We start from the raw sequence: 16,436 nt of genomic DNA, 5'->3' as shown, positions 1-16,436 counted from the left end.
TGCATAGGTGAAAATACAAGAATAACTTGGTGCTACCTACCACATGTCAAAAATAATAGTTTTTCCAAACTCAAAGAAAAAAAGACCTTGGTTACATTTTCAAATATTTTATTAGGTTATAATTCGCAGAGCTTAAAATATTAAATTGCTTTTAACTTAGGCATTATTAAAATACATAAAAATGAAAGCCAGAACTGAAGAAACCCTGCAAATGTCAAACTAAAACAACTTTTGTTTTAAAATAAATAAAACTTGGGGGAAAGGGTGCATATCTTTATAACACAAACTGACTTTTGCCAAACCAGAATCCAGTTTGCGACACTGTACAGTGATGCAGGGTAAACCTTAATCTTCTCTTGGTGGGGGGGAGGGGGGTATTACACTTTCATACAATTAGTTCTGTGAGGACATGATTTAAATCTATATTCTATTGTTTTCAATTAAACATTTGTGTTTTATTTTTTATATTTTTTTCATGATCGAGGTAAAACCATGTTTTAGCTCCGATCACGAGAGAACGTTGTGTGGCGTTCTCCTGCATTCACAATGCGCCACACCCTCTCCAGTGTTCCCCAGTCACGATATTGCATCAGCACCGGGGCCTCTTTTTGCTCATCTATAACATTCTAAATCAGCAGACATGTATACCAATGTCATTGTCATTGTGCCTTGACACACTTGGGTTCAGGGTACCCGTGTGCCACTTTCCAGGTCGTCTGGCCCTTCGCAGAGGCTTTAACAGGCCCCTCAGGGGGTTTGGGAGCGCAACATGGCACTCCTCCGCTCTCTTCCTGCCAGTCCTGGAGCACAGCCAGGCCCCGGCACGCTAGAAGGTTTTCCAGACGAGAGGTGGTGCATTGGAGGGTGGCATTTGCGCCGTCTGTCTTGTCTGCCGGTCGGTAGGTCAGTCGGTCACTGCCACGGCCCCAGTGTGTATGAGTGTGACAGAGAACTCTGGGGACCCCCAGAGCTGTGCACACACATTAAAGAGGAGAGAAAAATGAGTCTCTAACACACACACACACACACACGCACACGCACGCACGCGCACACACACACACACAGATACACACGCACACTCTCAATGTCCCAAAACCAAAAGTTGAAAACCAACCAAAAATAAAAAAAGGTGAGGGGGAGGAGAGAAGGAAAAACAAATAGAATGGTTGCCCCTGTCAAGGGGCTTTATCAGTAGAGATGGGTGCAGCTATAGCATTCTGCTTCCCTCTTTCTTTCCCCTCCCCCATCCTATCACCTGTTCAGGAGATATATACCCACACACCACCACTGGCCGAAACCAACAACGCCACACACTTGTCAGGTCTGGTAATCTAACATTACACAACAGGTACAATAGAGAGAGGCAGTGCCACCTTCCTCCCTGGCAAGGAGGGCATCACATGTTATAGACACCCTCAGAGGTAGGGAAAAGAAAAGAAAAAAAGACAATTACAAGAGAGGGAAGGAAATTAAAAAAAAGATAGACATAAATAAATAAAAATGTTGAAGAGAAAAGCCTAGGGGTGTGTCTCTAGTTTGAAACAGCAAGGTGGGTGAAGTGAAAAGGGTAAGCCTCTGTGTTGGGGGCGATGGTGATGATGATGGTGGATTAGGTGGGTTTCGGTGGATGAAAAAAAAAAAGCTCACAGCATTTTTTTTTCCTGCTGCCTTGGCCAGCTCCTTCCGCTGGCAAGATCCTAAAGATAGCAAATTATTCTGAGCGTAGGAAGGTCTTTGAGTCCCATACCCCAAACCCCCCCCTTTTATCGGGCCAAAACAGGGCCGCCTTGGGGTGAGGCTGGGCTTTTTTGTGGTCTCTCTTTCTCTCTCCTTCCTTCCATGGGGGGTTCCTCCTCCTCCTCGTCCTCCTGCGTCATGAGCAGGCGTGCCGGGGGGTTGGCGGGGTGGAGGATGGCCCCCTTCATCTCTCGGTGACGTGGTTCTGTGCGGGGGGAGGCAGCGGGGTGCACAGCACCTCGGACAGGTCGTCCATGATGCAGGTCTCCTTGGGCTCCACCAGGTTGAATTCCCTTATAAATACGATGAAGTGTGTGTAAAGTGTGTTCAAGTGTCCGTGCAGGTCCATGGCCACCGTCTCCCGGAAGTGGGCCCAGTAGATGTGGCCCAGCACGTGGAACAGGTACCGGCAGATCTTCTTTATCAGGGCCTCAAAGTCGTTGGGGAACTCTTTACCTGTAGGGAAGGTGCAGATCAAGCATGGATCATAGGTTAATATGTAGCCAAAAAACAGACAACACAAACGCTGATTATACAGAGTATGCCATTATGTATCTACTGTATAATACAGAGAATGGCATCATATATATTCTGTATTATGTCATATTATATTAATACTGTATTGTGTCATTATTAACAAAAAAACAAGGTCCGAGTCAAGTGCATATAGTGGGTCATATAGAGGCAGGTAAAGTGAATGAAAACTAAATTACTCAATTCAATACCTAACCTGCAACAATGATGTTGACTATATACTAAGTGCAATTTCTGCAAATGGCCACTAGAGGGAGGTTAAGATTTACAAATGTCATCGTTTCAACATTCCACAGAAACCCACACATTTTAGTGTTCTACACGCTAATATGATTAGAAGATTGAGCTATCAAATTTGTTCTACCCCCACATCCTAATGTAAGGCATACGTTTACTTTGTATGCAATGTTTTCAGAGTGAAGTTCAATTACAAGTTCTGTAATTATTACACATTCTGTTGATGATGGCCAACATGACAAAAAACACTTTGTTCAATCATTGCTGATATTAAAGTAATGAACATTTCCAGAATTATTGTATTGTATTATGTCCATAACTCCATAATGCCTTCCGGTACTCTCCAAGAAGCTACTATACTGAGACACTAGGTGGCACTGTGGTCCAGCACTCACCATATTTTGTTGGAAAGATGTCTTCATTTGTTACCAGCTTCTGTACTGCGCTCATGACAAAGTCTACATACTGTGGTGCTGTGCATTTAGTCTTCTTCCCCTTCTCGTCATACCAGTAGTATACCCTGAAAAAGAACAGTTCCATTTTAACTTAGACATTTACAGGACAGGTTTATATGCAGCAGCATGTAAAGCACAGTACAGTACAGTACAGTACAGTACAGTAAAGGTATGCATGTCTATATATACACACCATGTGGCCCTCTTGTCTATTTATTCCTGCTGTGTGGCAATAGGCACATTCAAATAACCACCACCAACATAGAAAAGTATGGGGGGAAATGTGGTTGAGTGAAAACAGAATAAACCCCTTCAAAAATGTGCACGCAGAGACACAAAACCTGCCGACCATGCTCGGGCGCCAACTTGTACATTATTCTGAGCAGCATGGGTTATTTACAGTCCACCTCAGGTCTGGTCCTTGAGTTACGTTGTTAGCATTTCTCTAGTCAGGCCTCTCTCTCTCGCTCCCTCCCTGCCTCCATGCTCAGATGGCAGTGAGGTGATCTTTTCCAGCCTTTCATCACTCTGTTTGGACTGGCCGCTCCTTAAAAGCTACCAGGAGCACAAAGGTCCCAGAAAAGTTTAAGATTCTTGGTAACAAACAGAGGAAAGACATGGGGTGTGAGAGAGAGAGAGAGAGAGAGAGAGAGAGAGAGAGAGAGAGAATGAAAGACACCTGTCTACGTGAGCATAGCCTACTCTTTCCCTTATCTGCTAGACTCCTCATAGATAACGGCAATTCCATGTTCAAAGGGGGGGTCCTGTTGATCAAACTCTTATTGAGACTAAACAAACTAAAAAAAAAAACGTGCCCGACAAATGAAGTCTGAGTTGGTGGAGATTGAGGGACTGGGACGGAGGGGTGGTGGGGAGGGGAGGAGAGGAGACGCCCATTTGATTAGAGGCTCCAGTGGGCCCAAAGCAGCGGGCTATTCCTGTAAGTGGTTGTGGGCAGGGCTGATAGCATCGGCACTAGATCTGGGCTAGGCCGGGACAAACCTATTAACACAACAACTTGTCCACCAAGGGGGGGGGGGGGGTGGTGGTGGTCCAAAACGCACATCCCCTGAATCGAAAACACAATTCATTTCTGCCGAGTCCAAAATGAAGTGGAGGCCAAGACGAGGACCTCCGGCGGTTTGATGTTTTGAACAAACAATGCAACATTCTGAGTTGTACATCACAAACAATTTCCCGAGTCGACCACTGACTGATTCTACCACAGTGAAAAAGCTAGCTATTTCCAGGCCCTTTTTTTCTGTGTGTGACAACACCCCATATGGTCCTCATAAAAACCTACGGGTTGTGACATAATGGGCTCCTTTCACCTTCCTTGGACGTCTGAGTCATCCGCTGACGTCTCTCGCGCTAACAGAACCGTAACTGGAAGCAGCAGGTAAAAGGAAGGCCTAGGGCGAGAGACAACGGAACGGCACAGAGAACAGACCAGAACAGAACCGGGCCTCTGCAGCACATCTGGCTGCCTCCTAAATATAGCCACGGTAGGCTGCTGCTCTGCCCCGTCGGCCCCAACTTATAGCAGGCAAGAGCAACTTCGCGAACAGACCGCCTTTCACAGGGCAGATCGAGAGAGAGAGAGAGAGAGAGAGAGAGAGAGAGAGAGAGAGAGAGAGAGAGAGAGAGCGCAAGAGAGCGAGAGAGAGAGGGAGAGAGAGAGAGAGAGAAGAATGAGAGAGAATGAGAGAGAGAGAGTGAGTGAGTGAGTGAGTGAGTGAGTGAGTGAGTGAGTGAGTGAGTGAGTGAGTGAGTGAGTGAGTGAGTGAGTGAGTGAGTGAGAGAGAGAAAGAGAGAGAGAGTGCGAGAGAGAGTGAGTGCGAGAGAGAGCGGAACATTCCTTAGGTGTTGGGTAAGGGGTGGTGTGTGCCTGGCTGGTGAGGAACTGCAGAGGCAGCAGCAGCAGCTAGAGCAGCAGGGCAGGCAGGGAGGAGAAGGAGGAGGTAAAGGGCCAGCTGGATAACCTTCAGTACAGATCGACATGGTGGAAGAGGAAGAGGAAGAGGAGCTCCACCTGGGTCGTGTTCTTACTGCCTTACTGTGTGGCACGCTGCCCAATGGATGGGCGTAACAGTGCTGGGAGGGAGGAGGGGGAGTGGGAGCGGTATTGCAGTACCACCCGGTCTGTCCCTACTACTGTCTTCAATTATCCAAATCTTTCTAATTGGTGCGTTTAAACTTGATGTTGCCAATTTGCCGTGAAACACTCTTGGTGGTCAGCAAGAAGTGGATTTTGCAAAGAGACCCTGTTAACAATACTGAGGTAAAATATTGTGTGGATTTTTGTTGTTGTAGAGAGCCTTTCTGAAAGAGATCCCAAAGACTAGTCTGATAGGAGCCATTCAGACAGTGACGCTTTTTCATCTACCTCTATTTCTGATCAATATGAAAGGGTGGAAAGGTGTTGCGGTCTGAACACCTTCCCTTAGGGTTTAACAGAGCATGCCAGGTAACTGACAAGACTGTGCCGTGTCTGGGAGGTTACGATGGGACAGAGCAGAGCCATCCAGTCGTCACAGCTGGGGTAGGGTCCTCCTCCTAATCCCAGGCCTGAGTGACGGTTTCTTGTCTTGTCTGACTGTCTGACTGACTGACTGTCTGTCTGAGGAGGTGCACTCTACTCTGACCGCTAGCATTCTCAGACGGTGCCTCACATGCTCAGACTAAACCTCCCTACACTGCACAATGAATTCCCCCTAGCCAATCACAAGGCAGTATTGCGAGTCTGATGAAAGCTGGTTGGTGAAGAGGAGTGGAGTGGAGTGGAGGGGTCAGCCTGGTGGGTTCAGACAGGGCACTGTGAATCAGGTCAGGACAAACATTTGCTCTATGGAGGAGAGGGACGGAGGAGAATGCCGTTTTGACACATCTCCTCAGGCAGATTTCATCATCTCATGATAACCACAGACCCAGTGTGTAACACTGCTCTCAAAAGCCATACAGTAGGTCACAGTAGTGAGTACACCCCTCACAATTCTGCAGATTTGTAAGTATATCTTTTCATGGGACAACATTTCACTTTGACACAATGACATACTCTAACCGTGTTTTTAGTTTTGCAAGAAGACTTATGCCTGTTAAAATGTGAAATCAACCGAGAGGCGATTCATGCATTTGAACATCTGTCATTGACAAACAAACAAATAATACAATATTTCCATCAAGATTCCCATTTCCATATTTTAGTAGCCCTGTGTTGACATTCCCATGTACGCCCTAGTAGCGAGGTGCCTTGTGTCTTTGAAGACACCAGGGTAGTTTGTATTGGAGGTAGGGCTGGGCAATATGGAAAAAAAACAATATCACGAAATGGATGAATTTATATCACGATATCACGATATAGCACAATTACATACATTTTCAGTTATTCTCTTTATTTGCTCTTTATTTTTTCATTTCGCAAAACAACCTTTCTTTAAAATGGATCTTTTTATTCTTATTTTTACAGTTACATTAACTTATAGTGTGTATTGTGACAACATGAAATGTAAATAAATGATATTCAATTGTATAAAATTGATAAAATTACTATCAAGATATAAACGATATAGGAGAAAGGTCACGATATACACTTTTATATCACGATAACGATATATATCGTCATATTGCCCAGCCCTAATTGGAGGTTGATCTGCCCGGCTGTCTTCCAAGAGAGCTCGGATGCCTGGATGGATCCCCATCGGCTGCTAACCAGTCAGGCCAGTTGAGAAAACAGTTGAGGCTTTTTCAAGTGAGCCCATTTCCCTCTGGGCACTGCTCCACTGCAAAGCCCTCATGTTTGTCATGTCAATAATTACTGACTGGTGAGCACTTCATTCAGCTGTCAATGCAGCTTATGACAGAACAAAGCTTTGCTGTGACAAGAGAACTTGGAGGCAATTCTGGGCGGACGCAAGATATTGCAAAAAATACCCTCCTCTCTCTGTCTCTGTGTATTGCTTTCCAGTAAAAAAAAACCCGCCAGATTTAAAAATAACAGCCATGAATACTCTAATGACCTACATACTGTAATTTATCAGGAAAAAAACTCCGGTGCAGACAGATAGAGAGAGACCCTATCCCTTTGCATTCCTCCCCTATACTTGTCAGTAAAAACTTCTCCTCATGTTATTTTGCAATGGGACGTTCAATTGTTTTTGGTGCTGCACCAAAGTTGTGCTTGGAATGTCGTAAATAAAGTAACTCTGAACATGGTGCCCTGACCCTGACATTGCCAGCAGCACAGCAGCACCCACCATGTAATCAGCCAAACATTTCCCCCACCCACCTGCAGGCTGGACAGGAAATATTGAAGGAAATGGCTGATTGTATTGCCCTGCTGACCCCGGTCTCGACCCCCCCACCCCTTATATCTCAACCCTGATCTCCTAGTGTGGCCGAACAAGAACACGGCGTCCCCTGTTCTCTTCTCTCCACAGCCCTTTAAACTCACAAGCGGTGGCCCTGTTACTCCGGGTCCAGTCTCAGACTGACACCCGGCGCTTTGGGCCCGCGGTGTTCTGTTGCCTGCTGTGCACGGCTCAGTAGGACAAGAGGATGAATAATGGATCAGAACACAGGAGAGAGAGAGAGGGGGGGGGAAGAGAAAGAGAGAAAGAGAAAGAGAGAAAGAGAGAAAGAGAGAAAGAGAGAAAGAGAAAGAGAGAAAGAGAGAAAGAGAGAAAGAGAGAGAGAGAGAGAGAGAGAGAGAGAGAGAGAGAGAGAGAGAGAGAGAGAGAGAGAGAGAGAGAGAGAGAGAGAGAGAGATGCTACTTACGTATTGCAGGCCGTCATGGCTTGACAGGTGTCCCCAGTGCAAAACTCTGAGATTGTACTGTACTGGAGGTTTATGAGATTGAAGAAAGTTGTGGCTGTAAAGTCGGAAGAAAAAAAACGTGTTTAGTATTTCAGTTTTTCACTCCTGAATAGGTTATGTCATGATTCCCATTGTTTAAAACATGGCTTTCATCAGGGCTTAGCGAGTGCACTATCTGTTTCCATTAATGCAAATCAGGAGGTTGCGAGATCTGGAAAGGAACTTCAACTCCACAGAGTCCCCCTGACCTCGTCCATCAGGTCAGGATGGCGGACAAGAACTGTTCCAGCGCCATTTAAAACATTATACATCCCCCATGCCACTCATGCTATTTTAACACATTTCTAAGGACATACATAGTATACGTCAGTGCTTTAGTTAGAAGAGAGTTTGTATTCATCACCCCAGGGGAAATTTGCTTGGCTCAAAAAGGTACGCTTATAAGCTTATTCTGTCAAACTGATGCCCTACCATGACCAACTCACAAAGCATTATCCATATACAGTCATAAATGTGGTTTATGTTGGTATAGCATGAGAAAAATCTTAGAAAAACATCTAAGTAGCAAAAATAACCCACGTAATATCCACTACCCTGTGTGTTTCTTGGAAGTTGTCCCCGCGATAACATCTGGGGGAATGTACGCAATGTTATGCTCTCTGGAATTCTAATCTTAGCAAGTCGCTTTTATCAGTCTATTATGCAAGTCAGAAACATTTTCTCTTCATCGCTCAGGCAAAGAATTCCAAAACTTCAAAAAGAACCTTCCCAAAACCATGCAGGGGCAACGGCAGACAAAACAACAAAACATCTAAAAACATTCCCACGCCTTCCCGATTTAGGCAACCCATAACAAAACTCTGGGGAATAAAAACATTCAGTCAACATTTCAACTGAACTGAATGAGTATGGTTGCATTGGAATTTCCAAAGCTCTCAGAGATACTGAGGCATAGGTCTGCAACCTGGTCATTTCGCTATGAACATCTACAGTGTAAAAGCAAACATTTCTCAGCAGAAGTGCTTTTTCAGAGACTGACGATTCTCCTAATCTTTAAACCAATGCTGACATTTTTGTGCAATTTTGCTGGTTTGTGGTTGTCTGTTGGTAAAACTAAGTGTTAAACATCTCTTTACTGCCAGATTAGGCTTAGGGATGTGTAGGACACATACTGTTGCTGGCAAGCCATTCGTTGAGATCGATCTCTCTTGGCAAGACGACCAGCTCCTTGAGGTCGAAGTCCACGACCCGCACTTTGGTGTACTCCGTCTCCAGGTACTGCTTCTTCTCCTCCGTGGGCGGCTTCTTTCCATTGGGCTTTGTTTTGGACTTCCTGTTGGCACAGAGACACAGACAGGGGCATGGTCAGTCTGGAAGCCTGAGACAGGGTGGCAGAGGGCACTGGAACATGGCACAGATTCTGGAGGTCATTGGGAGTGATGTTGGTGTTGTGTGAGGAGGGAGGGGTAAATGTAGAGAGAGAGAGAGAGAGAGAGAGCGAGACAGAGAAAGAAATGTACAGTATACATTGGCTAGGGCAAATATGAGAGCCCAGCTAGGGCCGCAGAAACCACTGATACATGGCACAGACTATGGAGGCTCGTGGGGGGAGGAGTGATGACATGCACTGCTGGTGCCCACATGTGCAAGGCCTTACGCGGCCGGTGGAGTAACACCGTGGAGCGAGGGCAGAGCCTATAGCCTAGGCCTGGAGAGTCCCTCCGCGCAAGCGGTCTGGAAAAGTGAGGCGATTTTCCACTGCGGGGCCTCGGAACGTTAACCTTGCCCTGTCATTAGCGGAGGAGACCACGGCCTTTGTGGCTTCTACTTCCAGGTCTATTTTTAGTAACCGCCCGCACAGCCACCCCAATCCCAAGAGTGTAGTGTTACAACTAAACGCCCCTCCACTCCCACTCCCAACCCCCAGCCACCCAAAAGCATCGTTCTCTCTCTCTCTCTCTCTCTCTGTCTCTCCAACCATGTTCCCCCTCTCCCTCACACACATACATACACACGCGCACACACGCCCACACCACACCCTGGCCGTCTAACATAAAAACCACCACAGCGTAACCGGAAAAATGGAGGGCCTTTGATGCACGTCATAGAAGCAAGGCTACAGGAAACATGCTGCAGGGAATGCAACACACTTAACTGGGCCAGCTAGCGGAACTGCATGGAATTAAAACTAATGAAAGGAAAAGTACAGCAAGTACAAGCGAAAAAGCAAAAAAAAAAAAGCCAGGCTTGTAAACTTGTAACCACTATAAATTTACTTTTATCCCCCAAACATGAAGACACGGGTCCACTTCAGATGGTCCTCATATTCTGTTAAATTACAGATAGATATTTGATACGTGTACACACAACAGCAGACCAGTTATATGAATGAACTTGAGACGTCCAAAACCTGAGAGCACAACACGAGCTGCGTTTTCCGAGTCTTCAACAACACGCCGTCAAACTTTCTCTGGCTGGCTTGAGCCGATCCGTATCGCCTGCCATGCAGAGCGCCTCTCGAGAACATCAGGTAGCATTAATAAAATTCAATTACCTCTTTCACTGGAAAGAAAATCGGCAATTGATTCCCACACTGGTGGGCTGTGGATGAGGATCTTTTTAGGGGTGAGGGGCGGCTGGGTGGATGGATGGATGCATGGAAGGGTAGGGTAGGGTAGGGTGGACGAATGGACTGCTGGGTGGAGGGTTGATGCCTCTGCCCAACAACAACAAGCAGCGGGTCTTGCTGACGCACCAGCGGCCCTGCTGGTATAAAGGCCGGGTTTGTTGCGCGGTGCGGTGCGGTCGGGCAGACTGGGCCCTGGCCCCTGAACAGCTGTGCCAATGTTATGTTGCCGCTGGGCTAGGCCCGCTGCTGCCCTGTCCTGCCCTGGCCGCCCTTCGCATACAGAGGCCGGCCTTGTTATGAGGCAGCAGGCCTGTGTGTGTGTGTGTGTGTGTGTGTGTGTGTGTGTGTGTGTGTGTGTGTGTGTGTGTGTGTGTGTGTGTGTGTGTGTGTGTGTGTGTGTGTGTGTGTGTGTGTGTGTGTGTGTGGACACTGCCAGAGGCAAGGGCCCCTAAAAACATACAGTCATGTACACACAAAACACACACAAACTCAAACACACGTGCACGGTCACACACATGTGCACACACTCACACACATACGAGAGACAAACAGACATCTCTTCGCTGTATCCCCACCCCGACCACTAACCTACATACATACAGTACAGGCCACAGTCAACACAGCACCCCCTCCATCAGCCCCCAGAGCAGTGCTCCCGCAGAGAGAGGCAACTGGTTTTGCCAAGAGGGCTTTTGCTAAGGCCACTTTGTCAGCTTTGGCTTCTCCACGTTCATGCCACCACTTCCCCCCCACTTCCCCCCACACACTGCTGGTTGGCACTTCCCCATTGCAAAGAGCGCCTCACCTCTACCCCCCCCCCCCCCCCCCCACACACACACACCCCTCCAACCGCGTCTTAAAACACATAAGTTATACTCTTTCACCCTGGCCCCCCAACCCCTATACTCCTCTGCCCAGCCAAGACAGCTGTAAATCGGCCACGCAGCCATTTCAGCGAAAAATCCTAGAAGTCGGTCAGCAACAGCAGGCAGCATTCAGAGCATTCCAAGGAATGCAAGCTTGTGTTGAATCTAATTGGGCTTGATCCACTTGACAAAAACCTCTCAACTCTCCCAGTCGGTGTCCCTTTTGCTGGCCACTGGTCTGGTGCAAAGGGGAGGAAAATAGGTTGTTTCAGGACAGACAGACGGCCTGCAGCGTTTGGAGATTAATTCATTTCTGGAGTTCTTTCTGGTCAACCCCGAGTTCCGGGCCTGCGGCCCCTCCGGTTCCCTCCACACCCTCGGCACTTAACACAATGAGAGCCCCCCCGTGGCGTGTTCTTGGCAGGGCTCCACACACAGCACAGTGCAGAAGCCTCCGTCAAACATGCTGCTCCCAATTCCTGGAAGGCTAGCCCTACTGGACCCTGGGACCAGGAAACTGACTGTACTAGGGGCCCTCTTGCTTCTTAAGAGCTTGCAAATACACACGCTAAACCTTTTAATGTTGTGCTATAGCCTAAAGCAGTGGTTCTCAACTGGAACAGTCTTGGGACCCACCATTTTCCAATCTCATTCAGTCACGACCCAATTTTTTTTAGCGATACTCGAATGACTGGTTGCACTCTACTATCGCGCATAAACATTCTGATTTTATCTATGACGACAGATGACACAAGTTCAATCGCCTATCAAAATAAAAGTTGTAAATTGTTGCAGGAAAAGTTGGATGTTTTTTTAGCGAATCAATGAATTATTATTTTTTTTACACCATGGCTCTGCGACCCACCCATGACCCCTCCGCGACCCACTTTTGGGTCGCGACCCACCAGTTGAGAAACACTGGCCTAAACAACACACAGTACAGTAAACAACATACAAAAAGCACAGAGTGTAATGCTTCCCTTCATCTTAGAACTGTATTTAGAATAGATCTCTTCTCTGTACATTCCGGTATGCATACGCTTCATTTGGGGAAAAGAAAAGGTAACAAGGAATTACAACTTGGTGGTCATTGGGGGACATGGACCTCACAGGTGGTCAAAACCAACAGAGGATAAGACTGCGTAGTCTACAAACAAGGCATGGGTGGCTTGCTTGAGACTGGATATACTTGTCGCACAAATAACATGCACAGCGCGTGCATGCATAACTCGCCTTACTCCACAATCATGCCTGTGAGCCACGGCAAAACACACAGGGAGGCAAGTGAGGAGAGTGAAGTGTAGTGTGGGCTGGCGTAGGGTTGGTTGTCTGCAGCCCTCATTAAGGTCATGACCCCTCGGAAGAGAGACAGCTGCCGGCCCAGCTGGTGCAGCGGAGGGAGAAAGTAAAGTGGGGATCATTGGACGATGCCAGCTGCAAGCGGCCCCAGAGACCTGCAGAGCCTGGATCCAGAGAAGCTCTGCATTGACTGAAAGAAGCGCCTAGACTGACTGAGCATCACAGCTGGGGACCCTCTTCATGAAAAAAAAGGTCCAGGCCAAAAACTCCGGAACGCCAGTACGTGCTGAACAGGCCCCCACACACTGTATTGTGTTCGGCCCATATTGTATGGTTTGTGTCTCAAGATGATAACCTGTCGTGCCGCTGAGTTGTAGGGAGGTATGCTAGCTAAGCCACCATTGGACCAAAATATGTCGAACAGCCTTTGCCAGATAAACAGTGTACAATTCACCTCTGACAGTCTGTGCGTCGTCTTAACTCAGCGGCACTAACAGAATGTACGGCATGAAAGTACATTTACAGTGCTCTGGCCTGATGTAATGTGATTTCGCACTAGCATTCGTATGAAGTGTTAGCAGCAGCACACATCCAGGCAAAAAGGGCTTGTTTGCATTCCACAGAGATTAAAGGAGTGTTCATTCATGCATGTTCAATCCTGCCCTTTTTTTCTTTGACACACACACTCACACCAAGAAATCCATTTCCTGTAACTCATCCCAGTGAGTCAAAACAAAGTTGAACAAGCCAGTATACATTTGTAACCAGGCTGACTTTTCTGCCCTTGTTTTACAACTAACAGCACACAGTTTGTATATGGTTTTCTAATCCAATTCATGTCAAGCTGTGAAACAGTCCATTTCTTCTGGGAAAGTGTGGCACGTTATATCAAACACTTTGTCGCCATTGTCTTAAGTGGTTAAGTAGGATTTTAGCAATCTTAGGAGAGAGCTCTTCGGGACCAAACTGGGTGTGTTAATCATTAACAAAGGATTTATTTCAATAATGCATGCGTGCCGCACATATCCTACATTATAAATGTGCATCCCTCCCCATAACCCTGACCCCAGACTTCCTGGGCCCGGCGCTGTTTTGGCTCTGGCCCACGCAAGTACGCCGCAGCTTTGTCCAGGATGCATACAATACCTTTTAAGGCTAATCATTAGCCAGAATGGGGAATGGGGTGGGGAGCGCCCTTCCTCAGTCATGGCTGCATGATGATGACTGTTGGCAAGATGGGGGAAGTTTTTCTTTCCCTTAAAATAAACTAATGATTCAAGAATGTCTGTGCGAAAACCTTCAGGAAATAACAATGATACCAAACAATGGGGGGAATTCAAGCCGGCATTCAAGGCACATTAAGGCAAGAACAAGTCACTCCTCGCAAAAGAAAATACTGACCGATGAAAATCTACAACAAGCAATTTAAGCTTGATGGCAAAGTGCTCCAGCACAATGCACCGTTGAATAGGGCATTGTTTGGAAACGCCGATAAGAAAACGGAGAACGGAGGCTGGGCTTATGGGCCTGGATGACCCCGTGGATACTTGGTACACCCTGAGGTACGGTGCAGCGCGGCGTGAGAAACCCCACTCCCACAGGAATCAACACTGAAATGAGAGGAGCCTCACCTCCCTGCTACCCTCTGTCATCTCCCCACTTAACACCAGCTCAGCTCAGGGTACACCGTGTCTGAGGCAGCACAGGGCACAGAGAGCTGAATGACACCCCCATCAGATCTAAGCCTTACATAACTATGGCTCTGCCAACTGCAAACATTGTCTACTCATACTTCCATACATATTGTGCTCTTGGGAAAGGCTGGCTTTTAAAACATGTAAAATGTTTTTTTTTGTAGTTGCATTCATTGTCAAGCACAAATTATATTATTTTTGCTTATGGTTTGCAGTTATTTTCACAATTCCCTCTTATAGTTGTAGTTTGCAATAATTGTTGGACACTGCCACACTGTACATAGATGGCGTTCACCATGGGGATTACAAAGGCCACGTGTGTCACAGGTGCCAGATTGAGGGGGGGTGCGACCCAGAGGGCTTAGCGAGTGAATGGGCACTTGACCCTCCTGCTTATGGGGGCCAATGCCTCTGAGACACAGACAGCGACAGGTCATGAGAGCAGCCGTAATCACAGGGCTGGACACCGCGCCGCAATATCACCAGCCTTTCATTCCAAGACTAGGAAATGACCTGTGCACCCCTGGTGATCCCGGAGCCTCCCATTCTTGAGTGAATATATCTGGAGGAAGTCAAGGAGGGAGAGAGAGGGAGAGAGGGAGAGAGGGAGAGAGAGAGAGAGAGAGAGAGAGAGAGAGAGAGAGAGAGAGAGAGAGAGAGAGAGAGAGAGAGAGAGATGCAGAGGTGCAAGTATGTGGGAGTTGAGGAACACATAATACCTTGCACAACCTATGAGTGCCTGAAATATCTCAAATCTGAAGTAATAGATGTCAGATGAGCCCAGCTTTTGGCTGAGAACATCCCAGTAACCTCCCAACCCCCCAAAAAACACCCTGAGCCGAGCATTGCACGATCATGCATATTTAGCGGATTCAGGCATACGGGACGTGTTAACTGGGGATGATTCCCGGCATAGCAAGCACACGCTCCATGGAAATCTGAGGGATCACTTTTTATGCCAGCGAGCGAAATCAAAACAAGTGGAGAAACATTCCGCTGGCTCTCGCTGACGCATTTTCTTACTTTAGAAGTCAAGAGGCAAAGATCAAATAAATTCCTCTATTTATTGACGTATTATATAACCTCTCTGTGCAAGCTGAAAAATTGTGGGAAAATGGAACATGCGTGGCTGGCCTGGGACCAGTGAGCTGCAGGGAATGAGTAGACGAAGCTCATTGAGCAACACCAGGGCTGAATATAATTAAAATATGAGAAGAGGAGACCTGTGGATGACACAGGAAGAGCCAACACACCAGGAAAGAATAACATACATTGGGATTTAAGTTAGTGCAAACATCTTGGCTGGACTCCAGTGCTCCACATGCATTTGCCAGATTTGTTGGGTGTCATAGCAAAATGGCTCCTAAAAAGTTTATGCAAGCTGCCGGGGGTCGACCCCCTCAGTATGTGAGCTATTTAAACAACCCGGACAAAACACAGCCCCTTAAAATACACTGAACTTTGGATATGTGATGACTGAACATGGAGGTGGCGTTGTGTATTCAACTCACTGCACACGCACACGTGCAAACACACACAAAATGAATAACAACTGTCTAATGGTGAAGAAATCAGGCCATAGTAATGATTAACCACTGAAATCCCAGACCCACTAGCTGTCCATGCTACGCATTCTCAATTCACTTTGACAACAGTATGGTACTAATAACTACTAATAACCAACATCGCAAGGTATTGGCTACACAATAGCTCCGTTTTATTCATGCTGGCTATGGCTCGGTGGTTCCTTGCTTACTACAGTGCAATGAAAGTACTGTTTAAATGGCTATTTTAGATGTGCAAAAAACAGTCCTTTCCCTGAAAAACCACAGTCTGAGCCAGCAGAGGCAAAGTCAACACTGTCATTATGCAGCTATAACAGGGCTGAATGGTCAAAAGTTTGAAACTTTTGCCTTACTACTGTCTGGAGTAAATCTATCAATTGTATGAGGCAGAGTGATTCTTTTTGATTCTTAAAAACTTTTCTTATGTAACCACAAGATAATCTCAACATTTTCAAACAGCCTACCACATATAAAATACACAATAAAAAGGGAGAAAGTATAAACTGCACACAAGTTTGGAAGAGACCACCAACGAAATCTGTGAACGGCTTCAACTCTCCTGCAAACCCCCTCATCAAAATACCTGTGGAGCAGGTGGAACGCTGAC

The 16,436-nt window shown here is 46.7% G+C and overlaps 1 protein-coding gene across 4 annotated transcripts in view; it reads right to left on the bottom strand.

Moving 5' to 3' along the window:
- Nucleotides 1-91: 91 nt before the first annotated feature.
- LOC134438223 (MOB kinase activator 2-like) overlaps nt 92-16,436 on the bottom strand; it is a 56,712-nt gene continuing 40,367 nt past the window's right edge. For all 4 annotated transcript variants that reach the window (XM_063187721.1, XM_063187720.1, XM_063187719.1 and 1 more), the window contains exons 2-5: nt 8,949-9,109; nt 7,738-7,831; nt 2,904-3,028; nt 92-2,193 (exon numbers count right to left, since the gene is read on the bottom strand). In XM_063187721.1, coding sequence (XP_063043791.1) covers nt 1,922-2,193; nt 2,904-3,028; nt 7,738-7,831; nt 8,949-9,109 — 652 coding nt within the window. In that variant the 3' untranslated portion in view covers nt 92-1,921. The remainder of the gene's footprint in view (nt 2,194-2,903; nt 3,029-7,737; nt 7,832-8,948; nt 9,110-16,436) is intronic.

The sequence above is a fragment of the Engraulis encrasicolus genome, chromosome 22 (genome assembly GCF_034702125.1).
Source record: "Engraulis encrasicolus isolate BLACKSEA-1 chromosome 22, IST_EnEncr_1.0, whole genome shotgun sequence".
Taxonomy (NCBI): Eukaryota; Metazoa; Chordata; class Actinopteri; order Clupeiformes; family Engraulidae; genus Engraulis; species Engraulis encrasicolus.
This window is presented reverse-complemented; position numbering and strand designations above follow the sequence as displayed.